The sequence below is a fragment of the Triturus cristatus genome, chromosome 9, assembly GCF_964204655.1.
Source record: "Triturus cristatus chromosome 9, aTriCri1.1, whole genome shotgun sequence".
Classification (NCBI taxonomy): Eukaryota; Metazoa; Chordata; class Amphibia; order Caudata; family Salamandridae; genus Triturus; species Triturus cristatus.
Genome location: NC_140592.1, coordinates 371043020 through 371060452, shown reverse-complemented (window position 1 = coordinate 371060452; position 17433 = coordinate 371043020). Strand labels below are relative to the sequence as shown.

At 47.3% G+C, this 17433-nt stretch overlaps 1 protein-coding gene across 1 annotated transcript in view; it reads right to left on the bottom strand.

Annotated features, from left to right (window-relative positions):
* BAP1 (BRCA1 associated deubiquitinase 1) overlaps positions 1–17433 on the bottom strand; it is a 196315-nt gene that overhangs the window by 142156 nt on the left and 36726 nt on the right. The window contains exon 6 of the mRNA XM_085625184.1: positions 7127–7188. Within this exon, the coding sequence (XP_085481310.1) occupies positions 7127–7188 (62 nt within the window). The remainder of the gene's footprint in view (positions 1–7126; positions 7189–17433) is intronic.

Below are 17433 nucleotides of genomic sequence, written 5' to 3'. Positions count from 1 at the left end.
TGATATGTATTTATTTCCTAATTGTGGCACAATTATTGCATCTTAGAGCAAAATAGTTTATTTAAACATTGTAAACTTCCTTTGTGTCTCTTTCTCATCTTATTGTGGACAAATGCAAGTAATAGAGTGAAAGGGTGTGTCCTGTTACCATGATCCCTAAGAGGGTCGACAATGTTGTGTTCTGGGATGTCAAATCACTTGTCTCTCTTGAAAGGTTAGGAGGGCAAATGAGGCACTATAGCTAATCTAACTTCGGCTCATGGATACTGATGTGGTATGGTGTCTCAGTCCCCTACATGATCCCAAGCATAGTTTTGTTCCCGAGCAGAATACCTGCAACAGTGTTGGGGTCCGAGCTGGACACTGAACATGTCTTGGCTGCTACAAGGGGTTGGGTACCCCGGGATTTGGTGTAGGGCTACTCCTGGGGGCCCTGGTGTCTCCAAATTTGGTGAGGAGACTGATTTGACCTCATTGAGTATGGTGACCTCCTCCTGGGTGGCTGCTGCATCGGTGGACCCGGTGGTCAGCAGATCGGTGAACTGGATGTTGCGATCGGTGCCTGCAGGTACGTGGCTCCTCCAGTTCAAGAGAGATGCTGACAGGTTGACGAAGTGCTATCAGCCCACTGAAACTTTTGGAGGATGCATAGCTGCAGGACAAGTCGGGTCTTTGCAATTGTTGAGACAGAAGCAGGCAAGTCCACAGCTAGTCCATGGTTCTTGAGTTCTTCGGCTCTTCTTTGTCTTTCTTCTTTGGTCAAGTGAATCGGAGTTCTTGGTGTCCGGTGCCAACTAAATACTGGATTTAGGGGTGTTGAGGGAGTGAAGGGTAGTAGCCAATGGGATACTTAGCCTTGGGGTAACTACACCCCCTATATGACCACTTCCTGTGGGGAATGGGCATAACATTATCTCACAGTTCCTAATTCTACCATATACAAAATGGTGGAACCCTTCTTTTGTGGAGACATCAGGTAGCCCAGCTTAGGGGTGGGTTTAGCATGGTGGTGCCACACACCTACTAGCATAGCTAATTTCCCGCCTGTCCTGGTGGCAAATGGGCCTCATTGCAGAGGGTGGCATTTCCCAGGTTTGGGAGTAGCCAGGGAATCATATCAAAGGCGGCACAGGCTTTGATGCCACTGGCCTTGATATGTTATATCACTAGCCAGCCTGCTGGAGGAGGTGTGAACAGCTTCCTCCGGAGCAAGCATTGTTTCTGGCCTCAGAGCACGTGGGCTTTGACCTGCAGTGCTACACACTAGGTCATGGTAGGTTTTTCAGGGGGCACCTTTAAGGTGCCCCCTGGGTGCATACCACAATAAATCCTGTACTGGCAACAGTACAGATGTATTAAGACAAGGTGTTTGATAGAAAACACCATAGGCTTCAGTGAAGCCTTCATGTAGCTGGGGAACTCATAATGACCAGTGCCCAGTACATGTACTTAAGATGGCTCTCCTGTTCACTTGTGCGATCTAGTAATTGAACTAGACAGCACTGGGGCATATCTGTTCATGCAAATATGCTCTCACATGTAATATAATGCACCCTGCCTTAGGGCTACAAGGCCTGCTGTTGGGGTGACTTACGTATATTACATGCAGTGGCTTTGCATAGGCACACAGTGAGTGTGCCATGTGTTTTCACTCATGGTTTGCACCATGAAACGCAGTCTGCGGTGGCAGGTTGCATGCAATATGCATGAGGGTCCCTAAGGGTGGCATAATATACGCAGCAGCTCTTAGGGACGCTCTTTGGTACCCATGTCCAAGGGAACAGCAGTACCACTTACTAGGGACTTATAGAGGTGCCAAAGTGTGTGCCAATTGTGTGATAATTACACCATTTTAGGGAAAGAGCACTGGCGCCTGGTTAGCAGGGAACCAGTGCACATCAATCCAAAAAGAGCAGTATCTGTGGCAAAAAGTGAAGGGTGACCATGACAAAAAGGGGCACTTTCCTACACAGCCCCCCCCCCCCCCACCCCTCAAATGAAAGCGGAAGAAACTAACCTTTCACAAGAGTGTCTTCATTATCTAATGGAAAAACTTGGAAAGGCCATCTGCATTGCCATGGTCTGTCCCAGGTATGTGTTCCACTGTAAAGTCCATTTCCTGTACAGAGATGGACCACCTCATCAGTCTTGTATTTTCTCCCTTCATTTGAATCAGCCACCTGAGACGCCTGTGGTAAGTTTGAACAAAGAAGTGAGTTCCCAACAGGTAGCATCTTAACTACTTCAGGGACCAAACCACAGCAAAGTCTTCACTGTCAATGCCACTCCAATACTGTTCCCTGGGGACTAACCTTCTGCTAATAAAAGCAACAGGCTGGCTCTGGCCATCAGCGCTGGTCTGGTAAAGAATTGTCTCTATCGCAATTTCAGATGCATCAGTCTGCACAATGAACTGCTTTGTATAATCTGGAGCTTTCAGAATGTGTGCTGAGCACATTGCTTCCTTCAGTGTGTCAAAATCCTTTTGATTGCTCACTGTCCAGTTTAATTTATGTTGCTGCTTCTTAGAGGTCCATTCTATGAGGGAGGCACAATGGACCCATATCCCCTCACAAACCTCCTGTAGTACACAGTCAAGCCAAGGAATGCCCCGACTTGAGTCTGGGGTGTTGGAGCTTCCCAGTCCAGAATAGTCTGGATCTGGGGCTGTAAAGGTTGAACTTGGCCTTCACCTACAAGTATACAACAGAGCCCTGCCCTATCTGGCACTTTCTTGCCCGGATAGTGAATCCTGCATGCTGCAGGGAGGGACTCAGGGACCTTTCCAAGGTGGGTCAGGTGATCCTGCCAGGAGGACTATAGACAGCAATATGATCAATCCATACTGTACTAAAAGACTCCAGACCAGCTATGACTTTGTTCACCAGCCTTTGGAAGGTGGTAGGGGCATTCTTTAAGCCAAAGGACTTCACAGTAAACAGATAATGCACATCAGGCATGGCGAATGCAGACTTCTCTTTTGCTCCTGGTGTCAGTCCAATTTTCCAGTGATCTAATGTCAAATCAAAAGTACTGAAATACTTGGCTGCCCCCAACCTGTAAATGAGCTCATCTGCTCTTGGAATGGGGTACGCATCTGTCTTAGTGACAGCATTGAGGCCTCTGTAGTCCACTCAACACCTCAGCTCTGGGTTTTCTCCCTTGGAGTGAGGTTTGGGGACTAAGACCACATGACTGGCCCAGGGACTCCCAGAGGGTTCATTCACCCATAGTTCCAACATATTTCTGACTTTAGCTCTGATTCTCTTTGACTTGGTTAGACTACCTGTATGTTTAGGTTTTGACAGTTAGGCTGTCCCCAGTGTCCACATCATGGGTACACCAGGTTGTCGGACCAGGGGTCAAAGAGAAGAGCCCAGCACACTGCCTTAGGACTTACCTGTAGTCCGACTGCTGCTGGACTGGACAATGAGTGTGTCTGAAAAGACAACTCTCTCAATAGAAATGTTGGAGAGGAGTGCATGGAGATATTCACTCTCTTCTTTCTGATTCTCATCAGAATGGGCACATCAGCCTGGTCATGATAGAGTTTAAGGTTTCAAGCTCCTGGAAGTGCCAAGGTCCACCACATCGAAGATCTCCCCTTTTCTTTCTAGGATAGGGTAAGGTCCACTTCATTTGTCTTAGGTGCCACAGGCTCCAATACCCATACCTTCTGCCCAGCCCAGCTTGCAACTCCACAGGTGCAGACTTCTGGTCAAACCATTGCTTCTGGAACTCCTGACTGGACTCAAGGTTTTTGTTGGCTCTGAACAAAGGCCAAGCACATTAACTACTATGTCCAGTTTGGGTTCTTTGAGATGCTTCTCCCGGCCCTATCTTACCAGACCTTAGTAGACTTCTCATAGGATGACCAAACAGAGGTTCAAAGAGACTAAAGCCCACTACCTTCTGTGGCACCTCTCTGTAAGCAAAAAGCAGGCAGGGCAAAAGGTCATCCCATCTCCTTCTAAGTTTTTCAGAAGTCCTGTGATCATACCTTTCAAGGTATGGTTGAATCTCTCAACCAGACCATTGGTTTATGGGTGATATGTGGTGGTAAACTTAGAGGGAACCTCACACACAGCCCACATGGCTTTTAGCTAGCCAGACATGAAGCTACTACCTCTGTCTGAAAGCACCTCTTTAGAAAAGTCCACTCTAGTCAAAATACTTATGGGGGCTTTAGAAACTGCAGGAGCTGGGACAGTCCTAATGGGAATTGCTTAAGGATACCTGGTGGCATGATCCACTACCACCAGTATGAATCTGTTCCCTAAGGCAGTTTGGGATGTCAAGGGAACCAACAATGCAAATCCCTACCCTCTCAATGGGAACCCCAACCACTGGTAGCTGAATTAAGGGGGGCTCTGGTTGGCTACTTGTCTTGCCGCCGGTTTGACAGGTAACACAGTAGTTACAAAATCTCTTCACTTTCTGGCACATGCCTGGGCAGTAAAACTGGGTGACTAACCTACTCCGTGTCTTTGTCTGGCCAAGATGTCCAGCTAGGGGTCTGTCGTGTTAATGAGAATAAGAACTCCCTGTATTACTGAGGCACAACCATGCTCCTAGTGACACCTAGTTTGCGATCTCTGACCTCAGTATACAGGAGTCCCTCCTCCCAACAGGTTCTGTGGGAGCAACTGACATCTCCCTTTTCTTGGTCATCAGCTTGTTGTATCAGGCTCTCAAGAAATGGACAGGTCCCCTGTCCCTGGCAAAGATCTTCCCTAGAAGGTCCCCATGGGCCTAGGAGCTCTGGCTGGTAAGGCCCAGTTCCTGGGTTCATTCAAGGGCTGACAGGTCTTCGCTTTGAGGAGAGGGGACCTGAGCTTTTGTCTCCTCAGAAGTTCGTTCCCCAGCCTGCTCGTCTTTTCTCTTGGACGATTAAGCCATTTATTCCAGTTCCTTGAACAGAACTTGCGGATGCGCGTTGAAGGCACCAGCTGCATCGCTGAACTCTTTCGTGCTGCGAGAAGGGGTAAGCCATGAGCCAGGCCAGGTGGGCCCTGAAGGTCCCGCTGCTAAGGGCGCAGTGGCACCCTAGGCTCTTGACTAGATTGCTAAAGAGTCAAAGGGATAACTCTCAAGCATCGCCTAATAGTTTGCATTCCCTGATGCAGCTGCCAGTGAATGCGGTATAACCTTGAAAACCTTACACGACGGAGGGTGGGACAAGGATTTGCGTGGTAACTACTAGAGACCTGACCTTTTATATTTATTTTTGGTGTTTTATAAGCGTGAACATGACCCAAGGGTATCAGAGCACTGTACATAGGATTGGTAAACATACCTGAAGACTTGATACAAAATAATAGAGAAACATGGAGGGTTCTAGCCTGATATAGTTTGCGCTTCTGAGGGAGCAGCTTCCTCCCCAGATACGAAACTAATCTGCCAGGTACCTTGGTTTGTTACAAAACAAGGCTTTATGCGTGAGGCAAGCAATTTTCAGTTCGGTTCTGGCCTCAAGGTAGCCAGTTGAGAGACCCAAGTAATGGGGTAATATGGTCAAAGTGCCTAGTACCAGTCTAGCAGCTGCACTGAGAGTCGCTTTGAGTGGAGCCGTTCTCGATTTGGGAAGACCTGAAAGGGTTGCAGAACCATTTTCTAGTCTTGAGACCACTAGCGCTTCTACTGCTTGTTTGAAGTCTGGAGGTGGCAGGTAGGGTTTCACTTTCTTCAGTAGTTTGACAATGACGTACTGCACGGGGTTGCACGGATATGTGCTAGCATGTTCAGATTCTTGTCCAGTGTTAGAACAAGGGATTTAGTGGAATCAATAACGGTAGGCTTGCAGTTGAAGGCATCTAGGTGCTTGAGCCAATCTTAGATGTGAGTTGAGCTGTTATGAGAGGAGAAAAATAAGAATTATGTTTGAGAGTTCAGCTTGAGGTTGGTCCGAGCTAGCCAGGACTGAGCTTTGACTAGAATGTTATTTAGTTGGATGATATCCTCAAGGGAGGATATCTTTAAGCATAATTGAGTGTCGTCTGAGGACAAGTGGTATGCAACATTCAATTGAAGATTTCCATTAGTGGCTAAATATATAGGTTAAAGAGTGTGGGGTAAATGGTCGACCCTTGTGGTGCTTCCCATCCCACTGGGGTGGTGCCTGCGAATGGGTTACCTAGTTTGATTTGTTGTGAGCGGTCCTGTATAAAGGATGCAAACGAGCAGAGCATTTAAGGGGAATTGTGCTGTTGCCTTGGAATGTTGTACTTCATTGCACGTGAAGAGTATAAAATACTTCTTTTCTTATAAGAGCATATATTTGGCTGGACATTGATTTATTGTTTGTACTACCATTGAGAATCAAGTGCATAAGTACTTGGCCCAGTTGCTTAGGATCCATAGAAGGCTGGGCCCTGGGACATGAGGGGGTAAAAGGCCTCAAACATCATGGTTGTGGCCCAGTAGCCCCCGCGTGCCCCATGACCCTCTGAAAGGGGGTCTGACAACCGGTTTCGTTCTACTGCCCAGAGTGATTGGCAGTGTATGAGATTAATTCAAGTGCTTCATCCATCACCTTGCTGTTATTGCAGTTGCCGCCTTAAGTACAACCGGTATGCCCAGACGTGGTTTCCATGCCAACTGTGCCACTAGTATTAAGCTACACCTGACTGAAGAGCCCATATCAGGCGTAACCGGTCTTGGCTTGCTTTTGTTCCAGTACAGGGAGGACGTGGCCTGACAGTTCGGGCTAGACTGTTCCTATTGGAGTAGATCAAGACTGGATTTGCACATGGCTGGGTTGAAACTGAGGTAGCATAGTAGGTGAAAAACCATGACTAGAGTGTGGCCCAGAGCAGTTGCCACTGGCTTAAATTAATTAAAGAACTCCATCCATCACCTTGTTTTGTTGCAGCAAAATTCAGGGCCGAAGCCCATCTCCTAGTTACAAATCCAGTTTCCTACAGGTACAGATTATAGGCTTTTTCTCATTCTTAATTATATTACATATGTTTCACAAAGGGCTGCATGCTGAATAAACAAAATAAAATAGTCTTCATTCAACTCAGACCAACAAAAACAAAGAATGTACAAAGCACCAAAGTGTCATTATTAATTACAAGGGAATAAATTAAAATAAAATGGTAGCGAAACATGAATCGACACTCACCTAGCATGACTGTTATGGGCTTTTGCCAGCTCCGGGGCATTTCCAATTGCATATCCTTTGCTCTAAAAAGAAAACTGACAGGTTACCAATTGCCTTCAGTTGCAGAACATAAAATCAACAAGGTTCCGAACACTATCAGGCTTATCTATCCTGCTACCTTATACATATGCTGACCACATTCATATTTTCTAATGTAGTCAAAGCCATATAAAAATAATGAGCACATACTAATATTGTCATTGTCTTAGAGGGTACATATGAACAAGATGCAAGAGATGTAAGGAACCAATCCTAGATCAATAACTCATATGGAAGCCAGGAACTCAAATAGAAGTACCACCAAGTGCAGATCTCATGGGGGATGGAGACATGTCACATAAGTTTGATTGGTGCATTAAGTGCAACATGGCAGCCAGATCTTTTCAAATCTATGCATCGTTTGTCATTAAGCAGAGCTGACAACTTTTCTATATGATAATTATATAACTTACCTCACCACAAGTGCTATGAAAAGAGTGATTGGAGCCTACAGGAATGTGCAATTGCTAACCTAGCTGCAAGCAGCAAAAGTGGGAGTACTCTGCCTTTTGGTGTAGTAAGATTATATGTAAAGGCTTCTCCTTAGCTCCCTTGCAACAAGTTGTAAGGTGTAGTGGCAAGGTCACCACAGAGATGGCCGTTATATGGGATGGAATTTCCTTCCAATACGATTAGATGAATGTACAGTCAGTACCACACATGAGCACCAGAGTCCTTCTCTCACCATAACTCCTGCAGCATGAGTCTGACCTCCCGTAAATGCTTTCAATCAGGATAGGGTTACATATCACCTCATCATTTTTAGATTTCAGGCTCCCAGACATCCTACAGCGGGCCTAAAGCACAACCATTGCTTTCCATTGGTTGGCATTACGGTGACTCATTTGCTTGATTCTTATTCGACAGCTTGTCACGTCTATCATGCATATCCTCTTTACTTGTATCCTTCCATCTTTACTTGTATCCTTCCACTATTCAGTTTTAGAGAACTACTTTCTTCAATTTGCTTAAGTACTCAATGAGGCTGAATGTGTTTTCCTGCTGTCTCCCTCATGTGAGTCTCTCTACCCACTAAGCTAGAGTTGCTATCACGTCTGTGTGCTTTTCTTACCCTCATATTGCTCCTTCTCCTGTGCTTCAAGCTACCTCTAACCAGTATGTTTCTCCGACCGCCATCCTTGTTACTTACCCACTTGTGCACCTCCTTTTTTTGCAAACCCACCCACGCCCTCTACAGAGCTTTCCCCCATCCTCTTTTGGGTGGAAGAGCTTTAGTAAATTAAAAAGGGAAACAAAGGCACTGGTGTCATTTTGCAGACAGGCTGCATGGGTCGGGGCACATGCGCAAGCCTACAAAAAGAGAAAACAGCACTTTTCCCCCCCTCGTTAGCCATACTGCATACTAAAAACCATTAGCAAAGTCAATATATACCAAAGGCAAAACCAATTTTAAAAAATAACGATTCCCCTTATGCTGTGTACAAATGGATATCTTTGCCATCTCATCCAGATTTTAGTCTAGATCTCCTTAGTAATTGAGACATAATTGTAATTGCATTTATATGGCGCTTAATACTCCTGATGGGCTTTTTCAACTAATAGCACGCTACTCCGGAACCCAAAAAGGATGAGTAAAGCGGAGGTGGAGGGAGGGAAGAGTCAGAGGGAAGGGTTTAGAAATGCTTGGAGAGAGCTGGTTCCACGTCCTGCATCCCGCTTTTGTGCTTTGGTTCCCTGTCCCGGTGAGCCGGTGTTTCGAGGGCTTGAGGCATAGAGGCTCAGCGGGGGCTCCGCAATGCTGTTGATTCGCCAGGCGTCCCTTTCATCGCGCTAATCAAGGACGGCAAGGGGGAGGCGTGTGAGCTGCTTCGATTTGCTTTGAGTTTTTTTTTTTTTTGCTCGGCTGCTGCTGCAATGTCATCAGGAAGCAGGAAGCACTGAGGCGAACGCTTGGAGGCGTTTAAAGCAGGACTGAGAAGCCTGCTATTTGACTCTTATTGACTCCAATTTGACTCCGGTTCTGCTTTGAGGGAGAAAAGGAAGAAAAGGCAGCGACGGTCTGAATAAACCCCCCCAAAAAAAGGTGAGAATAAGGTGAGAAGTTTAAGAGAGGGGGGTGCCCTCAGTGACTTGGTGATCTTTTGACTGTTGACTTTTTGGCACCTCAGTGCTAAAACTAAGGAAGAAAGGGGATAAATATATGCTGCCAAGCGTCTTGGGCTGAACTAGAATCCCTGTGTCTACCTGTGTGATTCCTTCTTTCTCCGCTTCTCTGTCGCTGCCCAAGCCTCCCTCCCGCCGCCGCCTTTGTCATCTCCGCGGCCGCTGTGAGGAGGGAAGACTACAACTCCCAGGCTCCCCACAACAGGAAGCTGTCACACCATCATCCGCGCCTGGAGGCGCTTTAAAAACGACTCTGTCTTCGGTGGAGCGGGTGCTGCCAAGCGTTCTGGGCTGAACTAGAATCCCTGTGCCTACCTGTGTGATTCCTTCTTTCTCCGCTTCTCTGTCGCTGCCCAAGTCTCCCTCCCGCCGCCGCCTTTGTCATCTTCGCGGCCGCAGTGAGGAGGGAGTCTACAACTCCCAGGCTCCCCGGCTCCCCACAACCTGGAGGCTCTTTAAAAACGACTCTGTCTTCCGCGTCGCAAGACAAGGGCGGGCCGTCAGAGGCCGATGGAGGCCGGGCTGGGCTCCCCCTCTTGTAAGTGACTTTCCCACATACGGAAAGGACTCCTAATATATTAGTGGAGCTAGTAAAACGCTATAAAAACTCTAGCCAGCATTGTGTTATAAATGTTCAATTGGTGAACTTGAAGAGACTATTGCTATTGTCCTAGGGCCCATGAACTAGGCCCCCTTAGTCCCGACCACGACTAGATCCCATTATCTTGATGTCGTCTCTTGTTAGAGATAAGTCTATAATGGCTGGAGGAGTCAGTCGAGGTACACTCGACAACTTTGTCATCAGGGCCACCTCGGATATCGACAGGGAAATTACACTCGAAGAGCGATGGGCCGAGAGACGACGCTCAGTAGACTTCATTAAGAACAAGCGTTCATCTCTGGGCCCGATGCAGTTAGCTATCTCGCCTGTCCCGAGCACATATTGTGTAAGGGAGGATTGTGGGTTATCCCTAAGTGACAGTATCCCTTTACTTTTGCGGGATAGATCCCCTTGTCTAGCAGAATCCAACGCCCCGACCATGAATGTTTCTGCCTCCCCGAGTAATTCGATTCCACAGGATACTCCGTTGCCACTATTGAAGTCTGTCCAAAAAACTAAAAAAAAAAAAAAACTAAAATCTCTCACGCCCAAGGTCCACCACCGAAAAAAAAGAGAAAGAGGGGGAATGGCCCACAGAAAAAGTTGTCTAGCCATTCTAACTCTGGGAACCTACAAAGCCCCTCTCTCAATGTACCATCAATACCTGTAGTAGTAACCCCTCCTTATGTACCATTGAAAGATGTATCTACTACCGACCTAATGGGTAGCATGGAACAGTTAATTAGATCACTCATATCTCCGTTAGTAGAGAGGTTAAAAAGAATTGCTGCTCAACTGGATAATTTGGAACAGGCTATTTGGGAAAATAAAGGGGCAACCAAGGATCTAAATAAGCCATCTTTAGTCCTTTCCGGTCCCGCTTCGGACCACAATAACATGGCTCAAAAGGAACCAATAACAACCAATGTAGCCAAGACAAAACCGTTGAAAGCAACCCCCTCTAAAACTATAGGGCCAAATGCAAATAGTAAAAGCATGGGGGCTCAAGTAGGTGGAATTATAAATCCTCTGAGAACTGTTTCAACATCAAATCTCCAAAAATTGAACGGCATGGATAAGCCGGTGAGGTCTATTGCACCCAAAAGGCATTCAGTAGAACTACCCCCGGAAGCAGTTCCGTATGTGGTGGTTCTTACTGGTGTGCCACCCCTAGAGGAGGGTAGAAGTGAAGCTGTCTACCAACTGAAAAATAAGACCATATTTTGGCTCAGACAGATTCACCCTTTACCACCAAATATAAGTGGCGAAATTCTATATATCAGGCGTCTCCCATGGTTAGGTCAAAGAACAAAGGACATAAAAGGGGACATTGTAATAATAAATTTTCGTGACAATAGAGCAGTTAGATACATCACAAACTGGTTCCCCCAAAACGGCAGTAGTGTAATTTCCACCCAGGATATGACTTACTTTTATCCAAGAGGTTTAGTGGCCCCTGTAATTAATGTCATGCCCCTGCTACAATATCAGCATAGCCATACTGGGCTTCCATCTCTAAACCAGGCAGACTATTTTGGGGCACCATTCCAATATCAAGCAGGCCATCCAAGGCACCCTCCCAGTCAGCAGATTGATCGTTACTCTCATGGTTATAATCGATACGGGGTCCTATCAGGCTTGGAGGGAGTAGATTGACTGCACGTCGGGGGCATAATAAATGTTGCCGAGGATGGCACACAAAAGGTGCCTCTTATAACCACAGAATCCTTACCAAATGGCAGACTACATGCCATGCCTTCAATCCAAACTAGTTTCCAGCATGCAGCGAGCGATCCCTGTCATAACAGGTCAGGAGAGTTGACAACTGTCCAACAGGGGTCAAAGGGCAGGAACCACCCTAAGATATCTAGTAGGGTGGAGGGGGGCTGAACATCCAGGCTTGGTAGGCTCTCCTTTGGCAGAAGATGTTGTGGCCAGCCCAGGTGGGAGGAATGAATTGGGAATAGCCATTAAAGAGCTAGCAGGAGGTTGCGATCTGCGAAATATCAGTGGCCCAGGGGTCCAGCCGCTATCCACCGCTGTACTGGGGGGTGATCCCAGCAGGGTCAGGGGCAGAATAGTTTCGTGGAATGTCGCGGGTTTGGGCCCCAGAATGCACTCACCAGAATGGGCGTCCTTTATAAATGACTTCGACGTCTGTATTTTTTCAGGAGACATGGGCCTGCGAGCCTCTCTTCCTCTTGGGCTTCCTTAATTTTTTTGTCCCGGCCGTTAAAGGCCCAAAGGGAAGACCAAAAGGGGGTCTAATCATTTGGGCTCAGCAGGCACTCTTCGACAAGATAGCAGAGCTCCCCACAGACAATAAGGACATGCAGCTGATTAGGCTTTGTATCCCTTCGGGGGAACCCCTATATATTTATAATCTGTATAGAAGAGGACATAATGGGGGGAAATCCCCAGTTTTGGCTGCACTCGACCAATTGATCGGTGCCCAGCCAAACGAGAACAACATATTAATTGCCGGTGACTTGAACATGACCTTTGAGCCCCTTACAGTACAAGACTGGCAATCAGGAGAAGATGCAGATACCGAATGGGGAATCCCTAAGCTGGACTTAAAACCTGTGAGTAGATGGTCAGTCGAAGTAATTCAGATGAACGCCTTATGCAGCGAAAGGGGGCTCAGAGCTCTGAATGGTAGGACACTGAGTGATGGACAAGGGGCAAACACATTTGATAATGGCCGTTGGCAAAGCCGGATTGATTATGTCATTTGTAGCTTAACGATCTGGCATTTGATGAAAGATATGAGGGTGGTCAGCAGACAAGAGAGTGATCACAACCCCCTTTGTATTACTCATTTGTTGTGGGGGGGGGGGGGGGGGGGGACCTGGAGGGGCAAAATATTATAACAGAAGCGATGGCAGAGATCGTCCCATTGAACGACTTGAGGCGAGTCAAGTGGCCCCAAATTGTGGCCAATCACGAGGTCCTACTAAGTATTGGCACAAATCTGGATCTTACCACCTCTGCCATGGAAGTAATATTGAATACGGGATCGAGGAGCAGAACAGATATGGTTGAGATTACTAATCTGCACTGTGAATTCTTCAGCTTGATAAGGAGTCATTTCTACAGGGCAGTACGCTCGCACCCGGGCAAGAAAAGTCGTCCTCATGTGGCGGGGTGGTATAACGCCACATGTAGGGCAGCTAGAACTTCTCTGGGGATGGCCATCAAGTCTAAAGACCGAGCCTCCGTCAGGGAAGCAAGGCGGAAATACAAGTCCAGTGTTTCTATAGCCAAGAAACAATGGGACGAGCAGCACTGGCAAGATCTTAAAGCTGCCAGTTCCGCAAAAGATTCCAGATTATTCTGGAATATTGTTAAATGGGGAAGAGGGGGTCTCCCAGAACCACCTTCCAACCATGTTTCGCAGAGCAACTGGTTGGACTAATTTGGTCCCCAAAACAGGAGCCGTCCGGAGGACAGGAACGGGGAGTCTGTGCCCTATTCTATATTCCAAGTTCCTCCTTTTAATAACGCGGATGTAGCATTGGCCTTGGATTCAGTCACACGGGGCAAGGCTCCGGGCCCTGACGGGGTGCCTGCAGATGTATTTCTCTATGAGAAATCATGCTGGGGCAAGTATATTTTGAATTTGGCCAACGCAGTAGCACAAGGGGCTCCGGTACCAAAGTCCTGGCTGGGGGCGGTAATAATCCCTATATACAAAAAAGGTGACAAAACTCTACCAGGGAATTATCGGCCCATCAGCCTTATAGACACAGTACAGAAGGTCGTAGGCAAAATGACCCTGGCAAAAATCATAGCATGGAAGGAAGAAAATAATGTTCTATCTCCTTACCAAGCAGGTTTTCGTAAATTGACTAGCACGATAGACCAGATCTTCCGGTTCATGCTACTGCACTGGAAGACAGTAGAGCTGGCGAAGGGCAGTCTTTATGCTGCCTTCATAGACTTACGTGCAGCTTTCGATCTAGTTCCTCGCTCCCTGTTATGGAAAGTCTTAGCTGAGATGGGCATGCCACTTGAAACTCTATCGCTAGTGATGAGATTGCACGAGTCAAACTCCGCAAAGATCCAGTGGGGGACACATGGGCAAATATCTGATGAGTTCCCGGTAGAACGGGGGGTACGCCAAGGCTGTGCCATGGCCCCGATGCTCTTCTCCCTTTACATTAACGGAGTAGTGGAGCGTATGTGGTCTGGTTCTGTAGATGCTCCAACACTGGATGGAGTGAAAACGCCAATCCTATTATTCGCAGACGACACGCTCATTCTACCCAAAACTCCCAGCGGTCTGCAGCGCGCCCTGAATATCTTTGAGGGCTTTTGTATTGATCAAGGCCTAGAAGTAAATGTAGCTAAAACAAAGCTCATGACATTTAATCCCCATTCCAGCTTTAGAGGGAACTTCCTCATGGATGGCCAAAAGGTAGAAATGGTTTCGGATTTTGTCTATCTGGGTATCCACATAGCCAAGGGCGCAAAGTGGGGGAAACACACAGAAATGGCGGCTCTTAAATTTCGCCAAAACACTGGTGCTATAGGTGCTGAACATAAAAGGTCTTTGTCCAAACCTATTGCGCCAGCACTTCAAGTATATGAGGCCAAAGCCATTAGCTCGGCGCTCCATGGCTCAGAGCTTTGGGGCTATGGCAATTTAGCACCACTAACGCTCGCCGAGAATAAATTTCTTCGAAACCTCATCGGCCTCCCCAAAAGCACACCCATGAGGCCTCTGCGTTGTGAGTTAGGCAGGAAAGCCATATCAGATATGGCTAGACTAAGACCCATTTTATACTGGCGGCGCATCTGGGTCACCCCTGAACTCGCTCACTACGCAAGGGGCTTCCTGGATTTAATTAACTGCGATAAGTTCCATAAGATAGGTTGGTTGTGGGGATTTGCATAGAATGCTGGGGATTCTAGGCATGAATGAGCTATGGGAGAATCCAGAGGAGGCCCTGTTCCCGACTAAAGCAATTATAAAAGCAAAGTATTGGGAAATGGTAGAACATCGGGACTGGAACGAAGCCGATCCTTCTACTATGGAGGGACTATTTCTTGAAGTAAAAGCTTCCCCTTTCCTTGAGCCCTATTGGGATACTATAACCAAACCCCTGGAAAGGAAGCTATATTTCCATCTTAGAGTGGGGTCTCTCCCAATTAGATCACTAACTGGAAGATGGGCAGAGGGTAGTTCTCAAGCCTGCCCAGTCTGTAAAACAAGTACTGAGACCATTGCTCACTTACTCTTTGTGTGTGGGGCTTATTCAGTCCCCCGACGTGTCTGGCTGAGGGCTATGTGCAAACAGCTAGGCACGAGAGAGAGTGACATGGCTCTAAGGATTATCTGCACCAGTCCTTCAACATTCATTGCTGTGGCAGTTGCTACATTTCTGGGTTGGGCCTGGGCCATTAAAAGGAAATCTCTAGCCCAATAGCAGGCTAGGTGAAAAGAATTTAGACCATTGCCCGCTCTCCCAGTCAATGAGAATTTAGTTTCTTCGCGTTTATACTGGCTAAACAACTGCATGAACTTTAGTTTTTATGGATGAATTTTAATATCATTGATGTCATGATGTTTTAAAGATTTTTATAAGAGATTGTAAATATGTTATAAATGTTTCATGCTTTTATGAGTTTTTACCTCGAATAAAGCAATAAACGGCTTGTTTGGGAGTTCTGAATAGTAAAAGAGGTATGAGATGATGCAAGGTGAGGATGAGTACAGAGCCTTGTTAAATTCCTTACAATTAAGCTATTCAATGGTTAGTGCTAGCATTTGGATATACACTCTTGTCTCACAATGAAAATCAACCAAAATACCAGTTAACTCACTTGGAAAATCTGACAATAGAATTTCTTCCACAGAAGTCGTGATCCAATTAGTCAAAAGCTTTCAAAAAGTCAATAAATGCCCTCAACAATGGCCTTGCAACACATGCCAAAGAGAGAAAGCCCGTTGCAAGTGCATTTAGCGACAGCGTTCTCCATTGTAGCCCTGTGACTTATTTGTTTACAGGCTGAGGTCTCCAAATAGTTAGGCAAACAATTACAGTCGGGGATCTTTCATGCTGTGAACATTTACAATCCCGAACTGAGAGTCAGGGCCCTACTCTTAATATGCCTGAGCAACCTCGTCATGAGGCTTTTAATACCACATATTAGTAATATATTTGAGAGCGCCATGAACTATTTAATTGTGGCTGATTCAGAATAATAATGCTATCCTTTCGGCTATGCGCTGATGAGGTCAGATGAATTCATCCTATGGTCGACACGCCTCAACAATACAATCACAAGTTTGTATTGCACAAAAAGCAAAAAAAAGCAACTTTGTTTTGCTTTTTTAAAACCACTTGCCTACTTACCTGCACTGCGCCCCGATCCCGGCGCTTGGATCCTTCCTGGCTGCCTCCTCCCTGCACGCGACCAGAGACCAGACCGCCGCCGCTGATCGCCCCCTCCTCGCTGACTCTCGGAGGGGACGGGCGGCTCCTCCATCTTGGGCGGGTCTGTCCTCGGCACTGCAGCGCTTTTGGCTCCTCCCCCCTGTCACGCCCCCTTGACCCTCCCCCCTCATGTGTCGTCCCCACATAACTGTTCCTGTCTTCCGGCGGCGCAGCGGGCGGGCGCAGCGGGCGCGACGAAGGCGCGCCGAAGTTGCGCCTAAGTTAAGCCCGTCTGCGCCCGTCCGCGACGGGCCGGGACCAGGGGCCGCCCACTCTGCTTCTCGCCTGGTTTACACTACTGCCCAACTTACTGCAATATCTGCATTTCCCTCTCCTGCCCCTCTCCCCCTTCATCACTTACAATCACTTGGTATTCTTTCTTCTCCTTTACTTCGCCCGATTCTTGTTTCTCCCGATTCCCTTCCTCTCCCCCCTATTCTCCCTCCGGTTACTCGTTCCCCTCTGGCCCCTACGGCTGCCTCTGCCTATCTACTTAACACCCGGTCCGCAGTTAAACACCAGATAGCACTTTTTAATCTTTTAACCACTGATTTTCCAGACTTTTTATTTCTGACCGAAACCTGGTTCACTCCTGACTCTCTCCCTGATCTGCTAGCCATCCTCCCTGACACCTACTACGCTCTCCGAGCTGACCGCCCGGATGGCAAGGCTGGCGGGGGGGTGGCGATGATTGTCCGGTCGTCACTTAAATTTCAGCTCCTCCCTCACCCCCTCATTCCTAACGTGGACTACCTGGTGGCCCGTTCCCTCAACCTTCCTTCTCCCCTCACTGTGGTTCTTGTCTATCGCCCCCCTCAATTGATGCCTTCCTTTGTAGCTTCCATCCAGGAGTTGTTGGCCACTCTTGTGGTCAACAACTCCTCTGTGCTCCTTCTTGGTGACTTCAACTTCTGGCCAGGAGACCTTAAGGAAGACCTTTCTTCAAAAGACTTCTCTGCCACTCTTCAATGTCTGAATCTTACCTCTTATGTCACAGCCCCGACCCACGTGCATGGTCATATACTTGACCAAATCTGGTCATCTTGCCCCCTTGCTTCACC